At 44.3% G+C, this 24,545-nt stretch overlaps 1 protein-coding gene across 2 annotated transcripts; it reads right to left on the reverse strand.

The window, feature by feature from the left end:
- Positions 1–9,040: 9,040 nt before the first annotated feature.
- STYXL2 (serine/threonine/tyrosine interacting like 2) lies at positions 9,041–24,492 on the reverse strand. Of its 2 annotated transcripts, none has more exons than XM_005502617.4 (6): positions 21,072–24,492; positions 20,206–20,338; positions 17,122–17,216; positions 16,000–16,231; positions 15,016–15,233; positions 9,041–12,861 (listed from the first exon to the last, which is right to left on the reverse strand). In XM_005502617.4, the coding sequence occupies exons 2-6, from the start codon at positions 20,316–20,318 to the stop codon at positions 10,034–10,036; spliced, it is 3,486 nt and encodes a 1,161-aa protein (XP_005502674.2). In that variant the 5' UTR covers positions 20,319–20,338; positions 21,072–24,492; the 3' UTR covers positions 9,041–10,033. The 2 variants fall into 2 exon arrangements, with proteins under 2 accessions (XP_005502674.2, XP_064933265.1); XM_065077193.1 differs by having other exon boundaries at positions 20,206–20,380.
- Between the last annotated feature and the right edge of the window lie 53 nt (positions 24,493–24,545).

Consider the following 24,545-nt stretch of genomic DNA (forward strand, 5'->3'; position numbering starts at 1 on the left):
TGGTAGGTAGGGACACTGACAAAGGACAGCCTCCGCTTAGCAAGCAGTTAGTTTCTGTGGTAGGCATTAATGGGAAAATCACTAACCACTTACTGGTCAGGGCTAAACTAATTCTGTCTAATGGATAGACATTCCTCCTGACCTTACTTTTATGTTCCTGTAATATATTGGGTATGGATATATTGAAGGGTCAGTCATGGGTGGACTCATGGGGAAAATGGAAAATAGGTACACCACCCTTTTTGCCCCACAGTTTACCTCTTACGAATGCTTCCCTGACTGCTAGTGTTGCAAATAACTGCCCCTTTATCCATAGCAAGCTAGTTAATATTGCACAATACAAATTACCTTCTGGTGCTATTTGTCTTGTTACTGCGTTGATAAAGGAGCTGGAAGAAGGGGGAATCATTGTCAAGTCTCATTCCCCCTCCCTTAGGGTGAGTAAAGAAACCTAATGGCAAGTGGCAACTAACAGGAGATTACAGAGCCTTGAACACTGCCACTGAACTGTAAACTGCAGCTGTTCCCTGTATAAATGATAAAGTCAGTTTTCTTAATGAACAGTCCCCTGTGCTGAACCAACACAAGCAGGATGCTTTGAACTCCTCGATGTGGCATCCAAGAGATCAGGTGAGATTTCAACACCCATCACTCGGAAAACACTATGTCACTTTGCAGCACTGTTGAGAGAAAGGACTATGGGAAACTGTGGATACTGTGGTAGTGAAATCAGTCATTACTGAGGCTTGGATATGATCCAAGACCTAGGTCTTTTTTCCCTCTCCCTAGAAACTGTTGAATTCCTGGACAAATAAGTGAAAGTTGTCATTCAACCTGCACACAACTAGGGAAGTATCCATCTAGAAAGTACACTAAGCATTCCCTGAAACTTTGCTAATGCTCTCTGTGGTAAAATGCTATCACCACAGATAATGCTGCCAGCATCTAAAAAGTCAAGACACTTCTTGTGTCAGGCAATTCTAATCCTCACATTGGGGCATCTGGCATTCTGTCACATTAATGCTGATGCACCCTGCTGTAATCAAACAAACCCACAGAAGCTGGTAACCTCTGCAACACCTTCAGACACGCTCTTTGCCTTACTCAGGAGTATGAGCAGCTGTCTCTGTTTGTAAGACAGGGACGAGGACCTAGACAGGAATGTCTGTCTTTGGGTTCCTAAATCCTTTTCAAGCAGTAGAAAAATAGCCTGATTTTCATTGGTGTTCAATGTCTAGCAGCCACAGATTTCTCCAAAACCTTTTCAGAATTGAGTAGTGAACTTCAGCGGAAGAAAAATCTGCCTCAGAATATAATAGTATAGTTTTCTCAGGACTAGTCTCATACTTCTACAGCTTTAAAGGAAAGAAAAAAAAAATATATATATATACATATATATATAAAAGGGGAATTATTGAACAGTAGTTTCAACCAAGAGCTGACTTTCCTAGCATGCTCCAGGCTGAAATCTCTGAAACGCAAAAATGCTCACTCGCAAGCTATCTCCACAGCCCAGGTCAGCAGGCAGCAATTAGTTTCTCAGCCATTCACTCTTCTTTCCATCTTCCTGATGGATATTTCAACTGAGTTTATGCTCTCTTTCCTCACCTTTTCTTTACCTCCCTGCCTCTCTTTCCAATAAGGCTCTGATCTGTCACAGACTCTCAATGGACAAGACCTATACATCCCATCACAACACTGTCATAGACAGTTACATTAGACAGGCCAGGATGAAAAGCGGTTTGGAAGGGAGAGAAGCCATGGTGCTTCAGGGCATAGACTTGAACTCTAACCAAGGAAGAGAGATGAAGGAGGGCTTTGGGCCAGGCATGGAAAAAATTTTACTCAGGGCAGGTTATTCCATAATTACCCACTTAAACTTTCTTTATACCTTCTGAGATGCATCTGGTTCTGGCCAACATCAGAGACAGAAGGGGTGGATCACTGGTCTGATCCAGGAGGGGAATGAATTTTTTCATTCTTTTTGCTGGTGCACTGAGTTTATAACATTTTCTGAAGCAACAATGAAATCCCTTTCCAAGTTTGACCCTTGCTCTGCCAGCGATAGCCAAAACACCTTCCCCTAGCCACGTCCTTCACACTTCCACAAGCAATACAGAGAGAAGCTGATACAAAGCCAGGTCAAGATGATAAGAACAAAGCCTTGAAGACTGCTTTTAGATACCAGCTTTACTTCAACATAGGAGGAAATTTTCAAAGAGGTGAACTCTTTCTGTCTCTCTCTCAGGCAGGAGTCTCCTGGGAGGAGAAGAAAACAGCTTTCATTTTAGCGAGTCATGATATTTATGGCCCTTTTATGGGTTTTGTTTGAAAATATAAAAGTAGATGGACTTAAATCTGTTTCAAAAGAGAGAAGATGGGACAGGGGGAGACAGAGCATATGAAGGGCACGTGGGTCTGAATCATCAGCCCATGTTCAAAAGAAAATCAAACACCTTCTTTGTTTTAATATGGACCCCTTCTGCCAGTCATGAGGATAATGTCTGACCTTCTCTTGCATAGACCCTTTTATCCCTAATGAATTACAAATTTTAAATGTACGCTACCACCAAGAACACTCACCTTGGGATGAAACATGACAACTATTAAATTATGCAACTGCAGCACCATGCAACAGTTCAGGTGTGATTGCTCCAAGGAAGCAGACTTTCAGATCACATCTCCTGCAGAACTGAGAGCTTTGTACTGTATTCCTGAGGGGCAACTGTCAGCTTCTGCTTGCTCACGTACCAGAGTCTCATGTGGGCTTTTATCCATCCTATTTGTGGTGTCTGTTCAGCAACTGAGGTTGCACCCTTTTGAGAGCCTCCTGCTTTTCATATGTGGAATCTCCTCTGACCCTCTGCCTCTAGGCAATACTTTTGATCCAATTCACAGACTAAGGAGCACATGCCTTGCAAAATTATTGAGGGAGGGAAGTTTAAGTTGAAGAACTGAGGTTTGCATTTAGTTTTTAATGCAGTTAGGCCTGTGGTAATTTTGTCTGCACTGGGAATGAATCTTCATAGGTTATGACAGCTACTGTGAAATTTCTATGAGCAAAATGTACAAAGCTCCACATAAACTGGTAGCTTCATAAAGGCTGTTGTGGTTTCATAAAGCTCTCTTTTCAAACAAGGAGGGAGAGATGTCTTCTAACTAGCATCACCTACGTCTTGGTTCAGTTTTGTGCCCGCACAGATGCCCTTCTGACTGGAGTCATCCTTTCTTTCATGGTTACTTGTGCAGAGTCCTTGGCAAGTTCAAATCAGGTTTTAAGATTTATTGATCTGGCCTTGTCTATTCTATGGTGTATTCTTTGATATAATTTAATGACCATAAAGCATTCAGGCATGTTGGCATGAAAGGTGCACTGGAAAAAAATAAGTGATTGATTCATTGATTATGCAGAGACATTGCTCTCTCCATCATTAACAATGACACAAGTTTTCTGTTATACCCCTTTGTGTCTCTGTCCTGGTTTTGGCTGGAATAGAGTTAATTTTCTTTCTGGTAGATGTTATAGTGCTGTGGTTTAGATTTAGTATGAGAAGAATGTTCATAATACACCGATGTTTTGGTTGTTGCTGGGTAGTCAAGGATTTTTCAGTTTCCCATGCTCTGCCTGGTACACAAGAAGTTGGGAGGGAGCAAAGCCAGGACATCTGTCCCAAGCTGGCCAAAGAGGTATTTCTTACCATATGACGTCATGCTCAGTATATAAACTGGAGTTGGCTGGGGGGCAAATACTCAGAATGAACAGGCTCTTGGGTCATGGGTGGTGAGCAATTGCATTGTGCATCACTTGTTTTGTATATACTTTTCATTTTTTTTTTTTTCCTTTGCTGTCCTGGTAAACTGTTCTTATTTCAACCCACAAGGTTCTTTCCCTTTCCAATTCTCTCTCCCGTCCCACTTTGGGGGGATGAGAGAGCAGCTGCATGGTCCTACTTGCCAGCTGGGATTAAACCACAGCAGTCTTCCAGGGCATACATATCTTAACTAAAAGTAAACCAGTCTGCCTGAAGGTATGAATCATATGTGGAAGCAGTTACACTCTTGTGTAAGGATTAAATTTGTCTATTTTAAAGATACATGGAAATAAAAATCTTTGAAATACGGTTCAGAGGGGAAGATTCAAAGCACAGACAGGACATTCCTTCTGCTCTCTAAGACAGTTTTCACATTGCAATACCTGGATAGCTTGACATATACATCTCAACATTTACTTTAACCTGTCAGTCCTAGAAAGAATAGAATTCATATTGTTGCCTGCTTTTATAAGTCACAAATAATGTTTTCTCTTTATGTCTGTGTGTGTGCTTGTGTGCATGTGCACATGCACCCTGTGGCAGGGGAACAGCAGTCACAGGAAAACACGAAGCTCAGAATCTACTGAATCGTTGTAACAGAGGGATAGATGGAAGTCACATGAAGTCAGCTCTTGAATATGTTGAAATGTATCAAAGAACAGAAGGCAGCCAAAATGGCAGGGTGTTCACTTCAGTAGATTCTGCTGGTATTGGCAATACACAACCTAACTACAACGTATTTTGAACCTCTCTCTCAATTTTTACATGAAGAACAATGAAACAAATCTTGTTGGTATTTAAATTATTACTCCCGGGCAAATAAGTTAGCAGCTTGCTGGAATGACTGGGGCAATTCACACACCATTTAGAGCTATGCTCCCACCTTTCTAGAGGACTGTTTGTTTGTTACACATCGTTCCAGTTTTAGAAGTTTTCTTCACAATTAGAACAGCCAGAGATTTAACACACTTTCATTTTTCTAAATGACAAGTGAAATTCCAGAAAATAGGTAGGTAGCTCTCAATGAGATTTTGGAGTACATGAGCATGCATTGTCAGTTTCCAAGCCCAGACTATGTTAGTCACATCCCTTCTGCATCTATGTTGGGTTGTCTATAAATTTAGGAAGGTCATGGATACTGTGTTTTCATACTACAATGTCTATATTCAATGTACCTCAGCTAAATCCTTTAAGGAAAGGCAGGCAATGCAACATAACCATCCCCAAGTAAAACTTCTTGTCTCATAGTTCACCTAGCTCTCCACTAGAGCTAACATGGAAGCATTTCTCAAGGAGCTGTAAAAGAAGGAAATGGCGTTAAACTCCTTTTAAAATTATCCAGTCTAAACTAGTGTTGCATGCGATAAATCAAATTGCCCTGAAAATCCTAGATGGGGGGAAATGTGCCGTGGCTCCATACCTGTCAGTATTATGACGCAGAATGCAGCTGTTACACTGGGAATAACTTATTTCTGGCGTATTTCTGCTTCCTTCCAAACTTGCTTCTGCCACATCGAATTCTCAGCCTAGCACAGATGTCTATGTCCCACTAATGTCTCTCACCCTCTCAATTTCTCACAGTCCCTTTCACATTTCTCAGAAACCTGTGATTTCTCTAAATCCCACTATCTCCTTTCTTCCCATAGAGGTTGCCCCATAACCTTTCCCCAGATTTTTAGACATCTAAACAAATTAATATTTTGCATTAGCTTCTTCAGCTTACATACGTATCTTACTGTCTTCATCCAATGTAGGCCTTCTTCTTAATTTGCCTATTGTTTTCAGATCTCTTTTTGAACGCTTCTTATCTCCTAGCTCTCCAGCTTTCACCAGTTTTTTACTCAGACCAACAGCAAATGGGTTTCTCTCTCACATATCCCTCCTTAAATTCTTTGCTTCCCACATACTCTGAGTTTCTACATTGTTCAAAGGACATTAAGGAAACAAAGTAGTAGAAATGAGAGGCTGTCAGAAGGGCTTAATGAGACTGAGAGACTGAGCACTAAGATGGCAGATGAAATTCAAGGCTAATAAATATAAAGCATTACACATAAAAAAAATTAACATATAAAATGATGATCTCAGAGCTGACCATTGCCATCCAGCAACAAGATTTTGTGGATTTAATGAATAGTTCAATGAAAATATCACCTTGGTGCTCAGCGACAGCCAAAAGAGCATGCATTTCTTAGGAAATAACAGGGAAGGAAGAGAGAACAGAAAAAATAAGGTGATTATGCCACAGGATAAAACCCTGCCGCACCTGCACCCTGAGTACTGTGTGAGAATTTGGTCCCTCATTTCAAACGTGATAAAGTAGAACTGCAAAGGGTTTGGAGAAGAACAGCCAGGATAACCAGAGACGTGGAGAAGCTCCCATATGACCAATGAGTAACTTGAGCTGAGAAACAGAGAGCTAAGCATGGGGCATAACAACAAAGGTGGGTAAAAGTTTGTGTGGCATGTACATACTAGCTAGAGACTGTCTTGGCATCAAAGGAGGGTAGTGGGCAGTGGGGTCAGAACAGAGAAAAAGGAGGTGGCTTAGCAGTCAGCGTAGAGTAAGTTGTGGGACTTCTTGTCACAAGAAATCATGGAGGCTGAGGGGTACAAGGCTGTAGTGGCTATAACTCAAACATGACTAGACACCTCCATAGAAGAAAAATCTATCCAGGGCTATAACATACAAAAATATCATATCTGGCTTAGGAAGTTTTTGAGTTGCAAATGGTTAGAAGCTGGAAGATGATGCTGGGGAAATACCACTTATATCGCTGCTCTTATATTCTTCCCTAGGTATTCACTGTTGTTCTCTGTCAGAGACAGGATATTGAGCCAGATGGACCTTTGGTCTGACCTCAATAGCCTTTCTGATGTTCCTGTGTTTGCATTCTTAACTGACTGTATGGATGCTCCTTGCACTTTCACCTTTCGCTACACAATGCTAAAAAAACCCCTCCTGCCTACAGCAGCAAACTGAGGCTGAGCAAAAATATCAGTCCTAGCGCATCTTTCCTGAAAAATCCTTCCTAGATAAATTTGGGTACTTACCTACTTTTCTAATCTGGTGTCAGATCAGTGTCGTTGCTGAAAAACCATTCACTCTGCAGCTCCGGTCACCTGAAACAATCTGTGCAGACCTCTCCCCTTTCACTGATTCTATATCCCCTTCTAAATTCTCATCTTAAAACCTGACTTTCTAGACTGCCTTCAACCTCTCCATTTCTGTCTCTCCTGGTTATTGGTCTTATGACTGAATGCTTTAATATTTTCACCATGCAAGGTCTTTATGTCATGGTTTCATGTAATTTATACCTGTGAGCTGGAGCCTTTCCCATCTCGCTTTCAGGCACAAGCCGTACACTGAATGGAGTCCAAAATGATCCCCACCCCCTTATTGCTTTGGGGGTTTGGCTTTATTAACAAGAATATAAGCAGTAAGAAAATAAAGTTCAGCTATTTCTAAGGCTTCTCCCTCATGACTACTCAGCTAGCATCTTAGATGCCCTCTCCCCAGCAAACCATTTTTATCTCCCTTTTACACAAGTGAACTAATAAGCCACCTACCTCAGTGAGTCAGCAGAACCCACTTAACCCTTTCCCAGAAGGGTCAAAACTCGCTCTCAGGATGGTTTGGCTCAGGCTTGTTATAAAACCATAGTCTGCCCCTCGGTCTTGAATAATTTATTTGTGCGGCAGACCTAGATTACTGTTTAAATCAAAATGCTACCCAAACAAAGGCTGTGCTGTACAGTGCAAAATGAAAACAGTTACTACATCCTATAACGCTCATTTTTTTGCAGTGTGAGATGCCCCCTGCAGTACTACAGAGGAGAGACATTTCTGTGGAGAACAGCAGCCAGCCACGGGAAGCAGGAGGGAGATTTTTCAGAGGGAACCTTATGATAAAAACGTAAATTCAGTGCCAGAAGGTATTGTGCACTTCCACTTTGATCCATTGATACTTAGGACCTTTTCTAGACTGAAATTAGAGCAAGCTCCAAATATGCATATGCAGAGTTGCTTTCCACAAAGCAACTTTACCAGGGATGAAGAAGAGAAAAATGCCTGTCCTAACATGCATTGCAGAAGTTCCATCAAAAATCTCAGAATGTAGATCAAATTCCAATGCTTCAAAAAAATACAACTTACAGAAGTATGCAGAAATAAGGGGTGCATTGTATTATATATTATGTTGTAGATGAAGTGCATTATAAGCCTTATAGCGTCTCTGGATGCCTGAAACAGTAACAAAACCATGTTCCTTATGTACTTCAGAAATGTAATCTGAGTTTACTCAAAAAAAAAAAAAAACACCTCACATAAGTAAAATACATCCTTTCTCTTATTTTTCTACCCCTGTTATTGTTCAATCACCTGATTTTGAGACTCCATTCACCTGACAATAAGTAGCTATCATTTACCCTAGTCCTGGCTGTCAGAAAGAGTCATCTTTATCTTCAGAGAATCAGGGATAATGTCTAATCAGTGAGTTATAGTTAGAAGAAATGATTCTAAGTTTAGGAAAATTGGCAGCTGCATTTTGTTATCAGTAACCATTATTTAGGTAGCATTGCTGATGTACGTGGCGTCATACAGGCAAGGACGAAGACCAGGCCCTTGCCCTGTGGAGCCTATTGTCCATATTACACAATTTAAATAGGGAGAGGTACTAGCATAATAGTCATAGTGAGCTCTAAGCATTGCAGTGGGAGGGAGAAGAGATGACAAGAAAAAGACAAAACTTCCTGTGAGGGAGCAATACTGCATCATCCCTCCATTGTTGTTTTAGACTCAGCTCAGCCAGAGAGTTTTGTTGTCCCAAAATACAGCCTGTACAGAAGAGGCAACAGATAATTCCAGAGTAGAAATCAGGAGAAACTGGCCTAGATGTTTATAAGAGGGAGGTGGAGGATGTTGACTGGTGACATAGAGTTGAGTACTTTGATATGTGGAAGACACAGGGTCATCTGAGCTGCACAAGTGATGCTGTGGCAGGCCTGGCAGGTTGTGTCACACAAGCTCACAAGGCTGTGCAGGGCATGGGAAGACCTGAGGCTCTCAACTTGGTGTAGTTAGTTAACATGGACACTGTGCCCCTTCCCACTCACTCTGAAAAGTGGACTCTGTAGCTCATGATTCAGACAACACTCTAAATCTACCATCTCCTAAAAACAAGCTCCCAAGTACCACATTCAACAGACACACAATTTGTCATTAGGCGCGTGGTGCCTTATACCAATGCTTTGGTTATACATCATTTTATTATATTATGAGGTCAGTTTGTGTGTTATTCTTTTCTTTTAAGGCAATCATTGAAAATTAATACATGACAATCTGACTATAGACATAAAAGCACAGACTTAGCTGAGCTGCACACATAAAACAAACTGAAGTCAGTACTTCAGAAACCCAGCTTAACCTAACACCAATCCTAACCCTAACTCTATCTCTTTAACTACATCATAACATAATTTTTAGACAGCTGTTAATATTACTGCATTTTTTTACTTTGTTCACCCAAGGCAGGAACCAACCATACTGGAGCAGAGATGACTCCATCTAATAGAAAACAATAGTGCCATGGGAATACAGTCATTACTGCATTGAACTTCTAAAAAGAAGGAGACGTCTTTTTTTCCAGTATTTCACTTTGCTTCAGCTACTTAGTGGAATAAAACAGTACATGTATTCCCCTGAACTGTCTTATTTCTGTAGACATTCCTAAGACTGGTAGAGAAAATGGAGCCTACCTGGCAATATCTTCTCAGAGGTATAAAGTAAAACTGATTAAGAGAGAAACATTCTTCAACTTCCTAGAAAAGGTTATTGGCTTCTTCCATTTATGATCAAAAAGATCTTAGAAAAAACTATGTCCAGTCTTTAACGAGACTAGGAAATTGAAATAACCAAAATGGGATGTGATTGGTCTTTTGAATTGAGGTGCCACCATTACTTGCTTTTGCTGTTGAAACATTGTCTGGCTCCTAATGACTTCTAACATTGTGTTCCTACCTACATTGATCATTTAATGCTAGCATCTTCTTTCTGACAAACCACAAACACTTCCAAAACTTGACCTCTTCCCTTTATCGCTTTTGATTAAGAAGAGAACTATCTGCAGGAAATGCCCTACAAACCACAAAGGATTATCAGAAATATAATGATGAGTGATTCAGGGACTCTGTGGCTTTGCTTGTGTTCCTATAATCTGATCTTGGTCACTCTTCCCTTCTCCGCCGGAGCTTTGCTGTAGTTTCTTCTAGTCGACTTCTCCAAGCGGCGATAATGGCATCATCATCCATCTCTTCTTCCTCTTCTTTACGCATGCTTCGTCTGTACTGAGAGAACTGTCTAGATGCAAATCTTTCTTCACTTTCTTCCACTTTTGCCTCCTTCTTTCCGTCCTCTTCAGACTTCGAAAAGCTCTGGGTGAACTTTCTCTTAGCTCCAAATTCTGAGGTGTCTGACCTGGCCTCCTCTTCACATGCCTCCACATAATGAGATCTAACTCGACTCTGTGTAGATGGTTCCGGGGATTCAGAGTCAAAGGATGGTTCAGGTGTTGGGCTGAAGACACGCAGCTCTGGGCTCTCTTCTCTGGAACTTGTTGTCTCACTAACCTTTGACCTTGTGAACTTATACATCTTTTTGTCCTCTTTTGCAGAAGCAGAGGAAAACCTTGACATGGTTCTCAATGAATCTCCTTTTGACTCATAGGAAGAACAGCTGTCTAGCTCTTCTCTTTGGGATCTGGAGAATCTGTAACTAGATGTTTCAGAATCCATCTCTCTAACTTTGGATGATCTGCTATATTTTTCTCTAGCCTTCTCACTTCGATCATAATATGATGGTGGTTCTCTTTCTGCTTTCAGGCCACTGAGCCACTTAGTAATATCAGTCCCTATCTCTGACTTCGGTGCACCTGTGTTTGCAGGTTGACTGGACAGATCAAAGACTGTATCCATTCCCTCAAGATTTGCTCGCAAGGGGTGCCTGTGGCTGCCTGTCGCACTCTCTCTGTCATCTTCTTCTTCATTTTCCTCTCCTTTGGTCGTCTTCTTTTTGAATAAAGTGCTGCGTTTATTGTCACTGATCACCTTTTCAATTTGATAATCTGACATTTTCTCTCTCATTTCCATTTGCATCTCCTTCTCCTTCCTCCTGAGTTTCTTTAGGTCAACATCATCAGCAAAGAGGCTGTACAGTGGCTTGCTTGTCTGTGTTGTCTTCATGTTCGAACTAGTCCCTTCTGTCCTTGTGCTCGCTGAGGTATTGCAAGACACGGCAGACTGAGACTCAGCTCTGTGCATGTCCTGCTGGCGAAGCTGAGAGGTAGCAAGAGATGAACCACTCTGAGCACTGAGAAGAGAAACCTTATCATCATCTACACGCCTGCCAAAGTCTCCTGACATTACACTGGAGGCCATTGCAGATGATGGACGGGACAGCATCATGATCTCATTTTGCTTTTGAGCAATGGTTTCACTGACCACGTTAGCAATCCAGTTCTGAATGCTTGCCATGGATATTGTGTCACCTGGGCCAACTGGAAGATTGGGAAGGGGTATACTTGGCATCTGAGTGCTGCTTCTGGTCTGTGATAAAGATGAATGATTCGTCTGCATGCTCATTGCAGAAGCTGCATCCTCAGCACCACTTGCAGAAGGTGCTGAGGGCCAGAAAGCCGACAGTGGGATACTCCCACTCATCATACTGTCTGTCTCCCAGCTGCACATGGACTGGCTTTCTTCTAAAATTTTCTTTGAACGTTCAAGGAGCTCTACACGCCTCTGCTTCTTTTTGGCTGAAGCAGAATCCTCACTTTTGGCAAACTCCACAAATTCCTCCTTGCTTTCACTGCCCACCTTCTTCTGACGCTTCATTTTCCAAGCCTGGTAAGCAGACAGGTTAATATCTGACAAACTCTTCCCTTCCATCCCCTCCCCACCTGTTTGGCAGCCATCTTCTGCTGGAGACTGTGCAGAAGATGATGATGATTCTAAATCTTTCTTGTGAAAGCCAAACTGGATCCTCTTAACCTTCCACCTTTCTAGAGGAGTCAACTTGTCTTTGTTCTTTTGGCAGAAATTGTAAAAGGAGCTACTGTCTGAAAGCACACTCTCCTCATCTATATCCCTCTCCTTTCTTCCTGTTTCTGGGGATTTTCTCTCCCCACCAATTTTATTCTTTGAACGATATCTCTGAGAAGCTTCCTTCTCAATCTCCAGAAGCCTCTGGTTCCACATGTCCCAAGTGCTCTCTGAAGACATAGAGCCTGTGCGGCTCCTCCTCATCCTGCTAAAGCTACTGGCTTCCAACTGTTGTTTTAGGGTTCGGATCTCAAAACTGCTCACACTCTCAACATCACTGAATTCACCTGATGGGTAAGGTCTTCCTCCCATGCTGGAATCTCTATCCTCCTCCCTGGGTGGACCATCCATTTGGTATTTCTCATTTCTGCATTGCCAGTTGTGGATCCTTTGTTCCACATCCTCATCAGATTGTTCCTCTTCCTGATCCAGAAACTTTGAAGGCGTTCTTCTTTCATGGGTAACTCCTGGTTCCTTTGCAGGCAGGCCTTGTTTCTTCCTCCATTCCTCATACAACTGTTCCTCTTCCTCCTCACTGATGAGGGTGGAGTGTTTGGAAACCCAGCTAGTTTTTCCTGCTGATGAAGAGCTCATAAGACTGCCCAATAGGCTGCTGGTGTCCTCTTCTTCTACTGTGATGGAGTGGGCTTTGGCTCCCAGGATGCTTTCTGAGTCCCCAACTCCAGACAGCTGAGAAGAAGTCCCTGCATGGACAACAGGGCTTTGACTAGGAGTGACTTCTTCATCTCCAGTATGCTCCAACTCTCGTTCCTCCAACAATTGCTCATTGAGCTCCCTTAGCTGTTTCAGAAAGCCGTCATTGGGGTAAATGGCACGTTTCTTTCTCAGAGTCATCAGAGCCTCCAGAATGGTCATATGGTGGTAGATCATCAGGTAGGCAGCCACCAGCACAGCTGAGCGACTGATTCCCATTTCACTGCTGACAAGGATTTTACCTGCAGATATTGAATATAAAAGTAAATAGCTATTTCCAATAACATAGGGACATTTCTCTGATATGTAGCACAAAAGCATTCTCTAAATGGTGTTTAAAATTACACAGATTATATGCTTCAGTGACTGAAACCAATACTAAATATTTGTTAGCTTTGTCATAATAAAAATCTAGAGACATATGAATAAAAGCCACATCAGTTTCAAAAGCTCCTGGCAGGCACATTTTAAAACAATCAAAATAGTATTTATATTTTCACCTATACACATCACTTCCCCGAAAAACCAAAAAGTTTATAATAGGTATTAGAAAGACAAGTGATACTGTATTATTGACTTGGTGGCTGACTTAGGTTAAGACACTTAAGCTTTCCATGCTTCAGTTTCCCCATATGTAAAAAAGGAGATATAAGAATCAGCCTCCAGGAAGGTATTGTGAGAATAAGCAAGTAACTGAATTTTTATAAGGCACGTTGTAGGACTTAGACACAATTTTATATTAATTTAGTTATATTTTTTGCAGAATCCAGATCTGCTGTTTTGCAGATCAGTTACATGTAGACTGGGTGGAGGCCAGTGTCATAGTATATCTCAGAACAGGAAAACCAAGCAACTAGCAGAAGAGAGCTGATTTTGACTCCAACAAACTGATACAGCTGCTCCAAACTACTGGGACCCACTGTTCTGTAAATAATGACTGTGAGAGCTGGAGTCAAAACTGAGGATCTGCTTTATTTCGTGGCATTTACACAGAAAGCACCTTTTGCAGAAAACTAAGCTTTGGCACAGAATTGTTTTATAGCTAATTACAGTTAAAGAAAAGCTTGTAAATATGAAGAGAGCTTAAATGAATCTTTGGTAGCCTGCAAATAACTGAAATTACTGTTTCTAAATGTGTGATAAACTCCAGTTTAAACAAACTGTTTGCACTAATACTTAATGAAGCCTCTTTAAACACCCACCTTTCTGACTGCTGATATGCTACCGCAGGTATTTACCTAATGCACCTGTTCCTACAATCCCAAAATGTCTTTTACACCTTTCTCAGTATCAAAAGCCTCAGTTGCCTTGCAAGTGTTCTAACAGCCTGTAAAGTCTATCTAACATCTCGCCAAAAGGGGGAGATGTCATTCCTCTGCTTTCTTTCAAGGTTCCCCTGTATCCCTGCATCCTTTCCCTGTGTCAGCTCTGCCTGGGCCAGTTCAGCTCACAAACCCCACGGAAAACCACCTCTTCCCCGCCGGGCTGTCTTTTTTTCTGCATTAGTGAGCTGAAGGGTCGATATATGCCAGCAGCAGTGAGTATCTGCACAGTGACAAGGGCAGCAATAGGACTTTGAATGAAGAACACAGATGGGCTGAGTGTCCCTCCTCGTGTTGATGGTGGTGGGCTATTAAAATTGGCTCAACTTTCCTTGTGTACCAACAAAACTTCTCACCTTTCTCACTGTCACTTTTACTAGGAAGCAACATGTTGTCCCTCAACAAAAATTAAACGCACTGAATACATATATGAGGATTATCAGTGATATCACCGATTGTGGTGTTTGTTTTCATATTGAATTCCATAAAGATATTCCTAACTGTCCACTGAAGCTGCAGCAAAATGACCAGTATGCACTAGAGGTCCACAGAATAACAGTTGCCATGGGATTGCGTCCAGCAAATTATACAGTTGCTAGGGTGTAGACATCCAATGGTTCAACCCAGCTGTTTGGATCGTTCTAGCAAATCAGCCTGCTGTTTTGTAGTAAGTGTTCTGGAAAAACTGAAGCTTGCAGTGTATAGAAATATATAAATATATATAGTAGTATATCAATATAAAATAATATATTTATTGGGGCAGAACTTCAGCTCTTTGCAACAGCAGGGTACTTTCAAAGCAGCTGAGGGAGGTGGCTCACAGGCAGTTTGAGTCCAAAGACCTGGGGCTTGCAGCAGGGGCTGCTGGGCTGCCTCCTCTCACTAGTTTGCCACCTCCTATTTTGAATAAGGCACAGCAGAAATGGACAGTAAGTGTTCACTGTAACTGGATGCAAAGAACAAGGTATTTGCCTTCTACCCAGTTACAAATGTGGCATTGGCTGTTTATCAGAGTAACTCTTCCACCCATTAATTCTCAAGCATTCTGGAGCCACTGTATTCTTCTCCTCTTACCCCTGTAAGTCAGCAGTGCTTCGTCAAGGAACTCTGCAGCTGGGCGGAAGTGTTTGGAGATATCGATATCTGGAAAATCATCCACTTCAATGCCCAAGTATTGGATATTCAGACCATTGTAGAAACCTGGTCCTGTGTATACACCTGTACCATGAGCAGCATTCAAGACATGTGTGATCCCCAGCCTCTTCAAACGGCTTTTGTTCACTGCAACGCTTCTTCAGAAAAGAAGAAAAAAACAAAGTTAGATATCAGTGCTCCTGCTTCAGGTAGGAAAGAAGCTGTCTGCTACAAGTTCTACGGTGCTCCCAGCCTGCGTAGCTCATCCACCACACAGCTCCACTCAGACTTTAACGTCCTCTGAGAGTTCTACAGGTATTTCTTTGCAATACTCACTGGGAAAAGAAAATGAGAAACCTGCACTCAACGGTAGAGCTGCATGCTTAGTTTCCACTCCAGCTTGATTTAAACTCATCCTGCCACCCTCAGTTCAGGCTTTTTACTTATTTCTCAGTTTTTATCGCTCTGTAATTGATGCTTTACACTGTATCCCCTTCTAATTCTGTCTGGTCACTTGCATACGTGTCTCAGACAGCTGAGCTATGGTACAGAAGACCTAACCATTTCCACTATATTTGCTATGGCATTTATTTTTTAACTTGCTTTTACATAACAAAGACTTAAGTCCCAACTTTAGGGCCAAACTCCAATCAGAACAGTGTAATCTGGGCTCATTTGCCTTTTCCTCTCCTGAACTGTTGAAGCATCAAAATAGCATAGGAAAGCTTCTGATTCTATTCCAGAAGTATTTACTTTTCAGCACACAGAGATCTTTGTGAGCGTATTCTGGAAAACACTTGGGGCTCTAGAGATCAAAGGTATTAGATATAGGTGTGTAGTATAGAATATGTTATGCCTCCAACAGTTCCATCTGACCCTTCACTGGGAATCTTGTGCAACTTGATGACAAAAGCTGACACTCACTTTTCTGCTATAAAGACATTAGGCCAGACTTCATCCACAGCATCCCTGGGGGTCTCCAGCCTGTCCTTCACAAGTGCCCTCTGCAAGTCCATCACACAGGGCGTGTTAAACAAGCTGGTGTCATCAATCTTTTCTTTAACTCGGTTGTACAGGTCTTCCACCATCAGCTGCTGTGCAGATTCCAACATCCTGGGACACGCTTCATCTACCTTGGCATTCTTTGTCTTCAGTTCTGGAATAAACTGACATTGTAACTAAACCCATGTAAAAACAACGCAAATATACGACCTGTCATTTTTTGTTCCTGGGTCCAGCCTTTTGGCACCCTTTTTTTCCCCAATAACATCACACCATCCCATCTGCAACACATCCATGGACATGCTTATCTACCCACACTTGCCAAATGCCTGAGAGTCTAGGGCATGCCCATTCTAGCCCCAGAAGAATGCAGCCACTCTCTACCGCTTCCTGAGGAGGGGAAGTGGAGAGACAGGTGCTCATCTCTTCTCCCTGGTGATAGAATGCGTGGAATGATTCAAAGTTGCACCAGGGGAGGTTTAGACTGGACATTAGGAAGCATTTATTTACAGAGAAGGTGGTCAAACACCAGAACAAGCTTCCTAGAGGTGGCCGGTGTCCCATCTCTGCCAGTGTTTAGGAGGCATTTGGACAATGCCCTTAATAACAGGCTTTAACTTGGTTAGCCCTAAAGTGTCAGGCACTTGGACTAGATGATCATTGTAGGCCCCTTCCAACCAAAATATTCTTATTCTTATTCTTTCTTATTCTTATTCTTATTCTTATTCTTATTCTTATTCTTATTCTTATTCTTATTCTTATTCTTATTCTTATTCTATTCCATTCATTGCAGTGAGCAACCAGCAATCAAACTGTATTTACCACTGTGGTACCTGATTCTGCCATAGTCTGTGCACAATTTCAAAGGAAGTCAGAAAACCTTTTGAAAATTTTTTATTTATTTGTGTTTTTCACCTCTACCTCCAGTGAGGTTTTCTCACAAAGGCTTTTTTTACCATTTAGGATCTCTGGAAGAGAAAGGCAAAACCAGCGCAACTCAAGTCTCTATTACTTACATAGTTATTTTACCCTTCCTCCTCTTACCTTCATTGATTATTTGTTTGGCAGCCACAGCAGATGAGAGATGGATTGGGTCCATGAAGATGCTCTCTGTATCAGTGTCTGATATCACTGAATACCTGCCAACCAACCACACTACCTGTTAGAGAAATGCCCTCCACTGAGATCCCATCTCCAGGACCTTAGCTCTTTTCACCCATTCCAGAAGAGAGCAGCAGGGAACTGGAACAGTGAGGATCCTTTGGTGGTAGAAAGGAAGCCCCAGCTCTTCTCCCACCCCTCACCCCCACCCCGCTCTCCAGCATGGCGCTACAGACTTCAAACATGCCTTGGTATCCAGTGTTTGCAGGACATAGACACGTCCCATGGGGAGGAACTGCAGTGGGCTGGGAGTGCAAGAGAATGGAGTGGTGGGTAGGGAAGATCAGTGTCTGGTTTGAGACTGGGAGGGGGATGGATCACAAGGAATAGTCTCACAAGTAGCTCTCACTTAGAAGGACAGATATAAACATTGTCCCAACTAGAATTTATTGAACAATTTGAAACAGATTATGCTAAAAATCTGGTTTTTGTGGTGTTTTATGGTGGGTCTTTCCTGGCTTGTATCAGGAATACTGTGGCCAGCAGGACTAGAGAAGTGATTGTGCCGCTGTACTTGGCACTGGTGAGGCTGCATCTTGAATCCTGTGTTCGGTTTTGGGCCCCTCATCACCAGAAGGACATTGAGGTGCTGGAGAGAGTTCAGAGAAGGGCAATGAAGCTGGTGAGGGGTCTGGGGCACAAGTCTGATGAGGAGCAGCTGAGGGAACTGGGGCTGTTTAGCCTGGAGAAAAGGAGGCTCAGGGGAGACCTTATCGCTCTCTACAACTACCTGAAAGGAGGTTGTAGCATGGAGGGTGTTGGTCTCTTCTCCCAAGTAGCAAGTGATAGGACAAGAGGAAATGGCCTCAAGTTGAGCCAGGGGAGGTTTAGATTGGATATTAGGAAAAGCTTCTTCCTGGAAAGGGTTGTCAGGCATTGGAACAGGCTGCCCAGGGAAGTGGTGGAGTCACGATCCCTGGGGGTGTTTAAAAGGTGTTTAAACAGAGTTCTTAGGGACATGGTGTAGTGCTAGAGTTAGGTTGTGGTTGGACTCGATGATCCTGAGGGTCTCTTCCAACTGAAATGATTTGCTTTTTTGTTTTGTTTGTTTGTTTTTCTGTTAGCTAATTGCCTACAAGCATCCTTTGAGTTATGACAAGCTGCAATGCAAGCATTAAGATTGAAGACTCTGAATCTCTCCCTCAGTACACTGGTCACTTTATAGCATGAATCTGTGGTCAGTCTCTCCACTCACACAGTGTTGTCTAACTGCAGGTCAGAGACAACTATGAAACCCACTAACGCCTTTGAAGGGAGTTCTTTGACACACAGCATGATTTAGATAAGTATTTGTTAAGGAAAAAAGGTTCACAATCTTGAAAACAAATATATTTCCTTCTGGATCCATCTCTATAGACCAAGCAAATCTTCTCTTCTTATTTAGATAATCTTAAACTATTTTACAGAGTTTTTGCCCTGATGCACACCCTCTACATATCCTGCCAAGTAGATGATACAGATCATTAGGACAAGTTTGCTGCCATCACAGAAGCTATCTGGTAATGCAGACTTGCAGTACTTGCAACACAGTGTTTGATTTTGTTTAATTAAAGCAGGAGAGGGAAGGTGATTAATGTGCAGTCAGGGTGCAGAAAAGTGTCTGGAGAACTAAACTTCATTCATTCCCCGGGATCAAAATGGAGGGCACAGCCATCAGAAACAGCTTAATGGGCTTGTGTAGGTCATTTAGTTGGGTTCCAGCACTTGCCCAGGGTAATCCTTTTCTAGTTCTTCAAAGAAGTTTATGAGATGAGCTAGGGGAGTCTCAGTCTCATTTACAGGAGTTGACACAAATTTGCAGCTATGCCCTGCCTTCAATTCCTTTTGCTGTAAAGGTTGCCTCCAAGCTCAATAAAAAGATAACAGCTGGTAATAATCTGCACCCACAGCCTCAACACATTTTACCTGCAGCTGCCGCAAGCATCTATGAAGTACACAGTTGCAGAACTGCCCAAACGTAGGTGTTTCAGGGGCTTTGCACTCGTTGGGAAGGACCTTGCCACTTTCCTCATTGTTTTTGGCATTGACAATGGGAAGGAAGGGAAGGGAATAAACTGGAGAGGTTGATTTTGAGTGACTGATGAGCAGTAGGAAAGTGATTTACCAAGTTAAATACATAATTTTACTTTATGTGAGCTCAGTGAACTTCCTAAACAATTTTTAAACACATGTAGTTAAACGAAATAAGCACTCTGTCTTCGTTTTTCTGAGGTGCCCCACAGTTAATAGGAAAAATTTCATAACCTTCTACTTGTTGAGGGCCACTGGGGCAAGTTATTTTCAAACTCAATCCCTACTCCCTGCCTTCAGCTAAAGCATCACAAAGTGTACAGAAAGCCCTATAGAGCATTTTCCTTTAGGAAAAGAGTACAAAAGGATGTATTTTTCCTTGTATTAGGAGAAAACACATCTAATCATGCTTGTTTTGCTTGAGGTAACTCAATTTCTGCTTGTGCTGTGACAGCCTCCTGTTCAGTGCCTGAAGCCTGTAGCTAAAGATGACTCTGAACCAAACCCAAATCTGAAGACCTTCAATCTTTCTGAGGCTGGGAAAGGCTAACATCGACATTAAAAAATCCACAGGTCTTTATAATGGAAAAAAAGACGTGGCTGAGCTTGAGAAGATATGAAATCTGGATCAGGAGTTTCAGTATGGGGGGAGACATGAAGAGGCCGAGACAGGGCAGAGCAACTATACCACCCCATAGCAGTGCTTTCTGTAATTTATCCCCCCTGCCCCCACATGTGTGCAGAATGGATTAATTAGCTCAGGACTCCTGTCTCCGCAGCCTCCCTCCCCACTGGCACACTGACCCGCATCTCAGGGAGGGGAGGGAAGCCCTGGCCTCCACGCTTGGTCCAAGTGCCTGTGTAGAGAGGAGGCAGCGGAAGAGGAGTGAAGAGGAGCTGATCCACCACCACGTGCTACCGGGAGGCCATGGCGGCCCCTGCAGCAAATATACTCACCGGCTGGGCGAGGGGCTGCGGAGATAGTGGGCCTGCACGGCCTTCACGTCTGGTCCCTCGTCTTCCCCATCGGGCACCACCTGCTCACCATCCAAATCTCCGCCGCTGGCCATGGCAGCTGCCAGGGGATGCGCTGGGAGGGGAGCAGGTCAGGAGGGAGGGCTGTTACAGACGTCTGTGTGGGAGGACAAACGTGGACGTGGAGCAGCAGTGGCAAGCAAGGGGTATGGCTGAAGGGGCTCCCACATTTTGCTCATTGCGAGCAGCCCTTGCCCCAGCTGCTCTGCTAGGGCACCTGCTGTCCCCGAGGCCCCATGCAGCTCCCTGGCTGCTGCCCAGCGAGCGCCAATGCTGTTCTTGCCTGTGAGTAAGCGCACAGGGAGGCCAGGGAGGAAGGGGTGGTGGGGCAGAAACTCTATCCCTGCCCTGGCTGGCTCAGCCCATGCATGGTGGCTGGAGAGAGCTGTACACAGCCAGAGCTGGGCTGGAAGGAGCATTTGGGGGGCCAGAAATGTAAGACCTCGCCTCCCCAAAATGAAACGCTCCTAAAGTTTGAGGCTGAAGGTGCTTTAAGCCTCGGGACTTTGTCCTTACAACCCCTTGCAGGGGGTCTGCAGTGCCCACAGGAGAGCGAGGGGGCCATAGCTCAGTGAGGAGCATGAAAACGCAGCAGCCACCCCTTCCCTGGGTCTGGCCAGAGCTCCTTCTGCCTCACTGTGCCACTGCAGACGGTGGTGGCTCCAAAGGGCTCCAGCAGCTGGCCCCGGGCAGGAGGACACAGCTGCGTGCCACCAACGGGGCTGAGGAGCAGCTGCCGCTCATGGGACAGCGAGTAGGATGAAGGGGAGCAAGGAGAGGGCACTTACCCCCGGTGCCTGGATGACTCCGCCGAGGGGTCCCTGCCGGAGGCACGGTGAAGGAGTCTGGTGAAGAGTGCAGGAAACCTGGCAGGGAATGGTACTAGGGGGAGAGAAATCAGCTGCCTGTTCCCAGTCCGTTCATGGCTTCTTCGTCAAGGGGCAGGACAACTGTCGGCACCAAACCTTTATCAGCTTTCTAAATATAGTGTTGTCCTGACGCTGGCTGCTAGATTGCACGGGGAAAGAATTCAGGGCCTCATAGACGGCAGCTGGTCAAGCGCTTAACTCCTTCCCCACTGTGGGATGGATCCTCTGACTTTTCCCAGTTGGAGGAGGAGCCCAGAGAAGAGCCCAGAGCCAGTGCGGCTGAACCTCCGCCCACAGGGAGCCTCCAGGAAACTGGGACCCCACTAGGCATACTTGAAATGCCAGTATGACCTCTGATGTCCCTGGGAAATGCAGTGCGGGGTGAGCTTACTAGAAGCAAGCTACCTGCCAACTACCTAGACTTCTGTAAGGTCTTTGATACAGGCCTCCCACAATGTCCTTACCCCTAAATTGGACAGAAATGGATTTGATGGATGGACTATTGAATGGGTAAGGAATTGGCTGGATGGCTGCATCCGGTTACAGCCAATGGCTCAGTGTCCAAATGGAGATCAGTAGCAAGTGGTGTCCCACAGGGGTCTGTACTGGGACCAGTACTGTTTAATATCTTCATCAATGACATAGACAGTGGGATGAAGTGCACCCTCAGCAATTTTGTGATGACACCAAGCTGAGTGGTGCAGTTGATTTGCTAGAGAGAAGGGGTACCATCCAGAAGAACCTTGACAGGCTTGAGGAGGGGGCTCATGTGAACTTTATGAGGTTCAACAAGGTCAAGTGCAAGGTCCTGCACCTGGGTTGGGGCAAACCCTGGTATCACTACAGACTGGACAATGAAGGAATTGAGAGCAGCCCTGTGGAGAAGGACTTGGGGATACTGGTACATGAAAGACTGGACATGAGCCAGCAATGTGCACTTGCAGCTCAGAAGACAAATCATATCCCAGGCTGCACAAGAAGTGTGGCCAGCAGTTGAAGAAGGAAATTCTCCCCCTCTACCCCACTCGGGTGAGATCCCACCTGCAGTGTAATCCAGCTCTGGAGTCCCCAGCACAAGACATGGACCTGTTGGAGAAGGTCCATAGGAGGGCCACCAAAACACTCAGAGGGATGGAACAGCTCTCTTAGGAAGAAAGGCTGAGAGCATGGGTGTTGTTCAGCCTGGAGGAGAGAAGGTTCCACTGCGGCCTTTCCAACACTTAAAGAAGGCTTATAAGAAAGACAGAGAGAGACTTTTTACCAGTGCCTGTAGTGACAGGGCAAGAGGCAATCATTTTAACCTAAAAGGGTAGATTTAAATTAGATATAAGGAAGAAAATATTTACAATGAGGGTGGTGAGACACTGGCAAAGGTTGCCCAGAGAAGTTGTGGATACCCCATCTCTGAAATGTTCAGGCTCAGGATGGATGGGGCTTTGAGCAGTCTGGTGTAGTGGAAGATGTCCCTAATTATGGCAAGAAGGTTGGACTAGGTAGTCTTTAAAGGTCTCTTCTGACCCAAACCATTTTGTGGTTCTAAGACTGTAGGATTAGCTGATTTTTGTTCTTGGAAAAGCTATGACTGAGGTACACTATGTCTTCTCTGATGCCTTTTTGAAGAAAAAACCTCCAGTTCCCATCTCTTGACTCCCCAGCAAAGCCCACAGGCCAGGCTAGTCCAAGGCAGAACCATATGAAAGCCTAACTGCTATTTATCTATACTGGGGCTCCAGTTCTGCATCAGGCAATGACGTTCCATTGTTGATTCCTTTTGCAAACAATGAAGCAAACAAGAAAGGAAGTGGCAAAGAGAACTGACCTATCTCATACCACAAGTATATTTGCTGCTGCATCATGCTAGGCAGGGCCTGCAATACCCTTCTTGCTTGAGTGCTGCATCCCCACATGGGGATAAGGCCACATCTGCAGGGATGCCATGTCACTGCAGGGAAGAGCTGTGAAACAAGCACTCAAGTCTTTGTGTGCTGAGAGCGCAGACTTGTGTTAATACAGTTACTGGGGTGAGCAAGCAGGAGGGGGTTAGAGCTGGGCTCTGACAACCTGACAGAGATCCAGGTTAGCTGGTGCCGTGACTGAAGAGGTGCCAGGAAGCTTCTTCTTGTAGACTGGAATACAACATCAGCCTGGTCCGCTACTTCAGGCAGGTGTTTGTTAGCTGGTCTTCCAAATAGCTACACGGCAGGACCCAGAAGTTTGGACATGAGCTGAAAGCAGGAGCTAATTCTGCAGTGACACTGTCCAGTGCAGAAGGGACACCAGCAGCTCTAGTGTTAATTTTCTGGAGACATTTCCAAGCTGTGAAGGGCAGTGGGGCCAGGCTGAAGCAAGAATGCAGCAACAGAGCTTGGTGACAGCCATTAGCAGGATGATCCCCAGGCCTGGGCCAGCCCCATTCTCCTGCCCTGGAGTGAGAGCAAAGTCGAACAGTGCAAGGAGTTGTGTCTGCCATGGATTCTACATACCCACCACTTCAGAGGCCTCTTCAGAGCTCAGCAAGAGTGCCAGGTCCCAAGGGTGCAGATCTTGCCCAGGTGAGACTTGCAAAACACACCACACCAGATTCTGGGCTGCAGCCCCTATGTGAGCAGCACAAGGCAGGCAGGGCTGCCTCCACCAGCCCAGGGCTGACATAAAGCCAGCCCCCCATGCAGAATGGCTGTGCTGTGGTGTGTCTGTGCCAAGAAGCCCTGAAGAATACCCTGCCCTGTGTGTGCTGGTGGAGGAATTGATGCTTCTCACTCCTTCCCCGGATATCTGCCCTGGAGAGGCTCCTGCTCATCGCTGCACAGCTTGGTTGCACCATGCTCTGTGGGACAGAGGATTGCTCCACAGGTACTGCCATCTCCAGTTCCCACACAGTGGAGTCTCCAATTCCCTAACAGAGAAAATGGCTGGGGAAGCCGGTCAGCCAAAGCCTGTTGCAGCTGAACTTGGAAGAGGCCTTCCATCTCTAAAGTATTTTCATATACTGTTTTCCTACCAGTGGCTGCTGTCCCCAGAAATGTTTTGTATTCACTCATTCCTTCATTCGGTGTGTGCACCCTGAGGTCATTCCTCATTGAACACACACACACACACAAAAAAAAAAAGGTTCAGGAGGCTCTCCTTCTTGCCTACTCCTGCCCCCAGTCCCAGTTTCTCCCCTTTCTTATTCCAAATGAATCAACTCAAACAATTGACCTTTCACCAGAAGTCGGTAACTTCTTTGCGAATTGGTGCTTGTCATAAATGAGAAATCCTAACCCCTGGAAAAATAATTTCTGGTCTTATAGAGTGAATGTCCAGTGAGATGCATGATATCGAATTCCTATATCATGCTCTCCATTGCAAGCCCATTACGAAAGCCATCAAGCAGCCCATTTCCCCCTCTCC

The sequence above is a fragment of the Columba livia genome, chromosome 1, assembly GCF_036013475.1.
Source record: "Columba livia isolate bColLiv1 breed racing homer chromosome 1, bColLiv1.pat.W.v2, whole genome shotgun sequence".
Classification (NCBI taxonomy): domain Eukaryota; kingdom Metazoa; phylum Chordata; class Aves; order Columbiformes; family Columbidae; genus Columba; species Columba livia.

Bases quoted from the DNA above. Each gene is read 5' to 3' on its own strand.
- STYXL2 (XM_005502617.4), bottom strand. From the start codon at position 20,318: ATGGCCAGCGGCGGAGATTTGGATGGTGAGCAGGTGGTGCCCGATGGG. The intron at 17,217-20,205 runs GTGAGTATATTT...GTTGGTTGGCAG, and splicing joins CGCAGCCCCTCGCCCAGCCG to GTATTCAGTGATATCAGACA. The intron at 15,234-15,999 runs GTGAGTGTCAGC...TCTTTTCTGAAG, and splicing joins AATGTCTTTATAGCAGAAAA to AAGCGTTGCAGTGAACAAAA.